Source organism: Solanum pennellii, chromosome 10, assembly GCF_001406875.1.
Source record: "Solanum pennellii chromosome 10, SPENNV200".
NCBI classification, from domain to species: Eukaryota; Viridiplantae; Streptophyta; class Magnoliopsida; order Solanales; family Solanaceae; genus Solanum; species Solanum pennellii.
In genome coordinates this window covers 74,792,382-74,801,274 of record NC_028646.1, presented here as the reverse complement: position 1 = coordinate 74,801,274, position 8,893 = coordinate 74,792,382, and the positions used below count along the sequence as shown (strand labels likewise).

Sequence of the window (8,893 nt, the reverse complement as noted above, 5' to 3'; positions counted from 1 at the left end):
GCCATAATTCTATGGGACTTGAACCCAATCACGGTGCATCAAAACTCTAATTGATGTCTTACCCTTTTGGTGCGATAGAACTTGAATCTATCGTCTTATCCTTAAATATTTTTCATTATGGTGCATCCGGACTTTAACCTGATGTCTTACCCTTTTGGTGCGATGAAACTTGAATCCATCGTCTTACCCTTAACCAACGGTATAATAAGCCGAAGTACAACATGATTTATTTTTTTGAGTCTTTCAAAACAATCAAAATAATATTCAAACTCATGCTATTAAAATTTTATACCTTCTTCATTTAAGAAGTTTTGTATAGCATGTCATATTCAACCAATAGTAGTATATGTCTTCGGTTCCTGATAATTATTAGTGACTGAACACTATTTTATTCTAAATCATAAAATATTTTAGAAAATACATACCTGATTTATGCATATAATACTTTGATCTTCATAACGAGATCAACCAAAATATGAGCTAAATAAAAACAAGAACTCACTCTCAATTGGATAGAGTCTCGTGCTGATAACGTGTTATAAAATCAAGCTCATAAGAATATAATCATAAATAGAAGAAGACAAGAGAAGTAGATAGAAGAAGAGGAATTTTCTTTTATTCAAGTGTATGTAAGTCTCATTTGTCTATATTACAATAGTGAATGAACAACCCTATTTATAGAGTGAGAAATCACTCCAAAGGTCACCATATTAAGTATCATAATAAATAGATACATTCTTATCCAAAAAGGTTCATGTAACCTAGTGAATATGAATGGTTGTTCATGTACCAACCTTATGGACTATCCACTCATTCAATGAATTTATAACATTTATGACTTTTTGTTTTCAACTTATTACTTTGCAAGAGAAGATAATTACACAAATACAATGAATGAGAGAGCAGATTAAAAAAATAAGTTTATAAATTTATTATTTATATTAATAAATAAATAAAAAAACTTCTCACTAACTTCAAAGGTTGACTTCAAATTATAACTCTATAATCTACGGGACTAACTCTAAAACATCAACTCAAACAATTAACTATAACCATTATTTTTACTCTCAAAGAAGTCACAAATTTGTTTGTTACAACCTCACATACTTGCTTTCAAACATAAAGTTATTAGAACATAATAATGATTCCAGGTTACTTTAAAAAGATACATACTTTAGAAAGAAAATCTAACTCTATTTCTTCTTTCTTTTATCGTTGTGTGCTCCTTCTGTCGCTTCTTACCTTTTGCTGAAAATAACGATACTTATTGTGTGCAAAATGTCAAGTCTCATTATGCAACATTCTCCTTATATAGTCATCTTGTTTTGTGTGTGTTGAAAACTCTAATTAATTGTTATAGTGGTTCTTCAATAGATTGGCTACTCCTTTTATAGAAACATATGCGAATTCTAATTTATTCTCACACAACTTTACTTTGCTAGTCATTTTGAAATCTGATCTACTTTGTCAATCATCAAAAATTATTTTTGCTTAATATTGACTTGTAATCAGAACACACACACACGCACACGCACACACACGTGCACGCGCACACACACACATATACACACACGCACACACGCACGCACGCACGCGCGCCTGCACACACACACAAACAAATATGGATAAACTATGGGTAAAATGTGGGTAACTGATACCCATATTTGACTCGTAAAAATATGAATAAACTATGGTAAAATACGGATAAAATATGAATTAGTCAAATGGGTTAAACTTCTAACTTTTATTCACTCAAAATTTATGTATTACTAAAAAAAGTGTAATTTTTCTTCCATTATATGTTATTTTATAGAACTAACTATTCCTCTCTATAATTGAAAAGGTGAAATCTTTGATCCCCCAAAAATATATAATATAAATGTACATTTCTTTTGTTAATTAACTTATTTATTTAATTGTATTGAATAATCAATAATAGTATAAAATAAGCAAATCGTGTATTAGTATTGACATTGCTTAAAATGCATTAATATTCATTTACTTTGAAATTAAAAATATTTTCATCTTGTTATTACATAAATTTATTTTATATTGAAAAGCTATAGGATTTTTATTTTATTTTTATGATAACAATAAAACTAAATGAAGCATGTTCAACATTTTTCATCTAAAAGAAACTAAAATATCTTCTCCAAATTCTTAAGTAAATGTACTATTTATTCATGAAAATATGAGTAAAATATGGGTAAACTAATATCTAACTCAACTCATTTATTACCCATATCAAATATGAGCGGGTTGAATGATTACCCATTTTATATTTATCCATTTTTAACCTGCCTACATTTAACCCAACCTGCCCATTTGCCACCACTAATTATAATCAATTTTTTAAGGCAAAAGTATTCATTACCCCCCTGAACTTGAAGCTTTTTATTCAATGTACACCTAAACTTTATTTTGTTTCAATTACCCCCCTGAACTTGCTTATTAATCCTACACGTACACCTTTTCCGTCCACTCAATATGATCGTGTCTACACGCGCATGACACGTAGATAAATATTTTACCACCTAGATAAATAATTTACCACCTAGATAAATAATTTGCCACCTAGATAAATATTTTGTTACCTAGATAATACCGACCTTCAAAATTCACAAATGTTTAAACTTCTGAAAGAAACTTCTCGATTTTCTCTGAACCTCTCTTTGATCTTCCCTAAACCTATCTTTGATCTTCCCTAAACCTCTCTTTGATCTTCCCTAAACCTCTCACGAAAGTGTCATCGACAAAGTAACGAGTAGATTTGTGCCATTAGAGAGTTCGTGAAGTGTTTGGTCGATTTTCTCTAAACCTCTCTTTGATTTTCCCTAAATCTCTCTTTGATTTTCTCTAAACCTCTCACGAAAGTGTAATCGACAAAGTAACGAGTAGATTTGGCAAGTGTAATCGACAAAGTAACGGTAGATTTGTGCCAGTTGCAGTTCGTGAAGTGTTTGGTCGATTTTCTTTGGATCTTGTCTGAAATTGTGTCTACAAGTAAGTGATTATCCACTCGATTTCGCGTAGGCTTGATGTATTGTTGTCTGTTTTCTTTACTTTTTCATACATATTTTGCCTATTTTGCCTATTTCGTTTAACGTTTCGCCATAGTTTCCGATTGAGTTTCCGATTAGGGGTCTAATACTTTTCAACTAGAATTTTCACTTAATGAATGTATTATTATGAAGCTTTTTACCTTATTCATGCATGAAATTTAGGCTTTTTGGTAAAATTAAGGTTCTAAGTATTAGGGTTTCTGGTATTGTTAAATGGTGGGGTATTTTATAATTGGCAGCCTTTATAATTTGTTTAAGTATATTGTGTGGGATGCCTATTGTATGTTGTTGAGTAATACATCTACTATCCTAAGTACCAATTGTTGCTTATGTTTTGGTGTTATTATATATGTTTCGATTTTGTTGCTTGCATTGTACAATATACTGATTATTATTGTGGTTATAGGTTGACAGTATGACTAGTAAGTACCTCAATTTAAGGTTCAAATTTGGGGGTATGTTGGTGAGTGAGGTAGGTCCAGTATATGTTGGGGGTAGGACTGCATATGTAGACAATGTGGATGAAGATCATTTATCAATTCCTGAACTTGCAGATTATGCTAAGTCTTTTGGGATTAGTAAGTTAGGAAAAACATATGCAGCTCCATCTCTAGGGGGTGATTTGGTGGAATTGAAAAATGACATGGACATTTGTAGCATGGCATTATTTATGCATGATGGGGACACAATAGATATTTATGTGTGTGATAACACTATTCTGGATGATGTGGGTCCCAGTGAAGGTCAAATTAGTCAATCTTTAAGTCAAGTGGTTGAGTCTTTTAATTCACATGGGGAATCTCTAACTGCACAACCAAAAAAATCAGATCTAGGTTTAGGTTCCTCTTCTTCCTTTCCAGCTACTGAAAGACTTGAAAATGATGGGATTGCAAGGGTCGAACAAGAATGCCAACAAGAAAGTGATGATGATTATTCTTCAATAGATTGGACTGATACTGAAGAAGAAGTTGAACCAACTATCCAACAAGGAACTGAACCTTCTATTCAACAAGAAGTTGAGCCAATTACCCAAGAAAATGCAGAGGAAGACATAGACAGTTATTCTGTCTGTTCTGACCAGTCTATTGACTATGGTAGTGATGTGCATGAGGAGTTGAGAATTGTTAAGGAAGATGTGAGAAAACTTAGAGAAAGTAGGAGGAGAAAGAAGAAGGAAAAACCAAAAGGTTTTTTAGGTGAAGTTGGATTTGATGAAGGGTATGAGGATATTGAAAAAGGGAAAAAGAATTTCAAGGGTAAGCTAACAGAGGATGAGCCATACTATGACAGTTCTGACTGTGATAGTTTTCAAAGTGATGAAGAAGAACCTGTTTCTGATGATGAACTTGAAGGAGGGAGTTTAAGGGGGAGAAAGAAGAGTAATAGGGTGGTATATGATTCTTCTTGTGATATTGTAATATGGCAGTGTGGTTTGATATTTGAAAGTGTAAAGCAATTTAGAGAGGCAGTTACAAAATATGCTATAAAAAAAGGAGTTGAGTTAGATAAGTATGTGAATGAGAGTACTAGAGTGAGAGTGAAGTGTAAAAGTGGTTGTCCATGGCTGTTGTATGCAAGCAAGGAAGGAAGGAGTGAGAACTTTACTATCAAGACATACAATCCAAGGCACAAATGTACCAGGACAACCAATAATATTTTGTGTAATTCAAAGTTCTTATGCAAGTATCTGAAAGATAGGATTATTTCTCAACCTAGTATAAAAGGGTGGGAGATACAAGAATTGGTGAGGAAAGAGTTGAATGTTCATGTAGGCAAGGCAGTTTGTTTAAAAACAAGAAAAATTATTTTAAAGGAAATTATGGGAGATCATGTGGCAGAATTTAACAGAATCCTAGACTACAAGGATATGTTACTCCAAACAAATCCTGGTAGCACTTGTGTTGTGAAGCTTAAAGATTCAGAATCAGGAAATGGGATGAAACAATTTCACTCTTTTTATATTTGTTTTGATGCTATGAAAAAGGGTTTTCAACAAGGATGCAGAAGATGTATAGGGCTAGATGGGTGTTTTCTAAAGGGAATTTGTAGGGGTCAACTTTTGGTAGCTGTTGCTAAAGATGCAAACAACCAAATGAATCCAATAGCATGGGCAGTAATTGATACTGAAAGCAAGTTGACATGGAAATGGTTCATGACCATTCTGAAAGATGATCTTAATCTAGGAAATGGTTCCCAGCTAACTATCATTAGTGATATGCAAAAGGTAATTGAATATCTTTCTTTTGTTTATGTTTCATGTAATTGCTAATTTAATTTGACTAAAATTTAACTTGCTTTTTTTGCTTTGCAACTACAGGGACTAATAGCTGCTGTAGATGAACTATTTCCAGAATGTGAGCACAGAATGTGTGCTAGACACATATTAGCAAATTGGTCACAAAACTTCAGAGGCTTAGAGAGAAGAAAGAAATTTTGGGCTTGTGCTAGATCAACATTTGAGGCACAATTTAAGTACAATATAAATGCCCTGTCCAAGCTGGGAATAGGTATTGTTGAATCCCTTATCAAATACAACAAGGAGACATGGTGTAAAGCTTTTATTCAAACATTTTCAAAGTGTGATAGCATAGATAACAACATGGCAGAGAGTTTCAATTCTTGGATCTTGGGACCTAGGAACAAGACCATTGTAACTATGTTGGAAGAAATTAGAGTTAAGGTGATGAGTAGAGTGAGTAAGTCAAGAGCATTTGCTGAAACATGGACAGATGGAATATCTCCAATGGCAATGATGGTATTCAATACAAATGTAACAAGATCAATGCAGTGCAACATTGAATGGAATGGTGATGTTGGATTTGAAGTGTTAGAAGGGGTATACAAGCATACTGTGAACTTGGGTCAACAAAAATGTAGTTGCAGATCATGGGAATTAAAAGGTATCCCATGTGCACATGGTATAGCAGCAATGAACCACTTGAACATGGATGCATCACAAGCAATATCTAGTTGGTATAGAAAAGACACATATATGAAGACATATTCTCATTTCATTCAACCAGTCCCAAACATGGAAATGTGGCCTGAAAGTAGAAACCCAATGGTTGAACCACCTGAGGCAAGACAAATGCCTGGTAGGCCACCAAAGAACAGAAGAAGAGAAATTGGTGAAGTGAGAAAAGCTGGAAAGTTGCCAAGAATGGGGACAGTAATGACATGTTCACTTTGCAAAGGACCAAATCATAACAAGAGAAATTGTCCAAAAAATCCTAAACCTAAGTCTACACCAACACCCACTCAAGAGGTACATTCATATTAATTTGCTTTTATAAATTATGTTAGATTACTTATTAAATTTAATGTCTTGTTGTGTTCTTTTTCCAATCATATTAGTCCACCACTGGAAAAAAGAGGGGTAGAGGTCATTATGAAAGAACAAGCACCAGTAAGACTGGTACAAGAAGAGGTGCAGGAAGTGGTTACAAGAAGAGGCCTAAAGTTGTTGGACAAGGTGTATTTGTTGCTGATACTGGATATACGTGTATTAATGTAAGTGTCTTATAAACTGTCAAAATTATATTTGTCTTCTAAATGTGAATCCCAAAATAACTATGTAGTTGATATTGCAGCAAGGATTGTCTAGCAGAAGGAGGGTTAATACTGGTGTGGTGAGTTCTGCACATGTGACAGGTGATATTGGTTTTAAACCTACCAAGGGACTGAAGTGGAAAGGCAAACAGGCCATGACTCAAAGAGAACTTCAAGTCGAAAGTGTTATGCGTCGTATTCAAACCAGATCAAAAGCTGATGGCATTCAAACAAGGTCACAAGCCAAAGGAAAATCACTCTCAAAGAAAACTTCTTAGTTGTGTGGTTGTGGGGTCCAACCAAACTTGAAATAGTGTTTTATGTGGTTTTATGTGTTGATGAATCTATGGTTGTTCAAACAAACTTAAAGTAGTTACTGTTTTATGTTTTGCTAGTTAACTTAAGTTATTGTGGTTGTTGGTTGGTGCTTGTGTGGTTATTCAACTAACCTTAAAGTAGTGATTGTTTTATGTTTTGCTAGTTAACTTAAGTTATTGTGGTTGTTGGTTGAAACAATGAAACACTATGATGCTTCTTTTTTATGATCAAGAAAGCACTAGTTATGTTATGTTTGTTGCCTTCATGTTATTATTTCATGGTATCATAGTACCCATTACATGTAATTGTATTGATCAGCAAAAACAGCAAAAACATACATTAATAGAACACCAAACCAAACTAATCCACAAAATGAGTACCCTAGATCTGTTGAACAAGGAACACCAAACCAAACTAATAACAATTGCATTAAAAAAAAATTCAACGACACACTAAATAAAAGAACAATATCACATTGCATATCAAACTAATACCCAAAATCAGTTTCAATATCCATTTGCACTTGAGCTGTTCTTCTTGTTTGTTGGTTTTCTTCAACAAACCCAAAATTACAATATTCGCTTGGGTCGGAAATTCAGGATCATACCAATCGAAAAACTTACAAGAATTTCGAAATGAGGACTGCATTCATAAAATCAAAGTTAAAAAAATGAAATTGCATAATACGAACTTGTCAAATAAAAAGCAAAAAAGGAGTAACAATACATACCCCATAGTGTCTACAACCGAAAAATCTACGTCCGGGATTGTCATTTGTCCATGAAATTTTCAGAATTGGAGGAGCCCCACATAAACAAACAAGTCTCCTGCTATTGTTCATGAATTTAGCAATAACAATTAAAACAAAAAAAGTGAGAAAAATCTGAAATTTGAAAAGGGGGAAGGGAGGAAGAAGAATAAATAGGTAGAGAATAGAGAGAGAAAAATTCTTAAAATAATCCAAATATTAAAGAAAAAATAGATTTTTACGTATATTACCGTTGTAACTTTATGATGTGACAAAAAATTGCTGTCTCACGCGCCGTGTAGAGTTTGATTTCAGTTTCTATGCCAGGTGGACGGAAAAGGTGTACGTGTAGGATGAATAAGCAAGTTCAGGAGGGTAATTGTAACAAAATAAAGTTTAGGTGTACATTGAATAAAAAGCTTCAAGTTCAGGGGGTTAATGAATATTTTTGCCAAGTAAAAAACAAATAACAAAGCGTAAAGATCTGAGGGTCACTAACTATTTTGGTACTTTTTTCGATATGCCAATATAGTCCCTCAACTTTATATGATTGGAAAATAAATTACTCCTCAAATTTCATAAAAATAAATAAAAAATTATTCTTTTTAAATTTGTCACGTGTAAAAATAAACTTTTGCTTATAAAAGTACATAAAACTGGAAAATATTAAATAACCTACGCACTTATTAGTACTTCATTATTTGTAGAGTTTCAATATTTGCAAATGATGGTCGGTTATCATCCGTGAAGGATTTAAAATTTTTAATTGAATTAAACACACGAACTTCCACATGAAGATTTGACATTTATTATATATGAATAAAAAATAATTTTAACCATATATTATTAGTTGGGATTCGAATGAACCCTAACATAAGACTGGCGCTGCCTCTGGTTATCACTATATGTAAATAATGAGTTTTTATGTTTTGAAACATCATTGTAGATATCAAATTTTGGACGCCTCTATCGGGTGAGTTCTATTTGAGTTAGGTTCTTGAAGATTATTTTACTCTAAGAGTGTGTTTGGTATGAAGGATAACATTTTCTGGAAAATGTTTTCCAATTTTTCCATATTTGGTTGGGACAAAAATTTTGAAAAATGTTTTCCAAATCAACTCATTTTCCTCAAAATTAAGGAAAATGATTTCCCTTCAAAAATTAAGAAAAACATTTTTCAAAACTCTCCTCCAATTTCAAATTACATTTTATTTTG

At 32.9% G+C, this 8,893-nt stretch overlaps 1 protein-coding gene across 1 annotated transcript; it reads left to right on the top strand.

Moving 5' to 3' along the window:
• The first annotated feature begins 3,477 nt into the window (after positions 1–3,477).
• On the top strand, positions 3,478–7,249 carry LOC114074304. The gene is made up of 4 exons (XM_027912161.1): positions 3,478–5,286; positions 5,380–6,327; positions 6,417–6,572; positions 6,653–7,249. The coding sequence occupies exons 1-4, from the start codon at positions 3,478–3,480 to the stop codon at positions 6,887–6,889; spliced, it is 3,150 nt and encodes a 1,049-aa protein (XP_027767962.1). The 3' UTR covers positions 6,890–7,249.
• Positions 7,250–8,893: the final 1,644 nt, after the last annotated feature.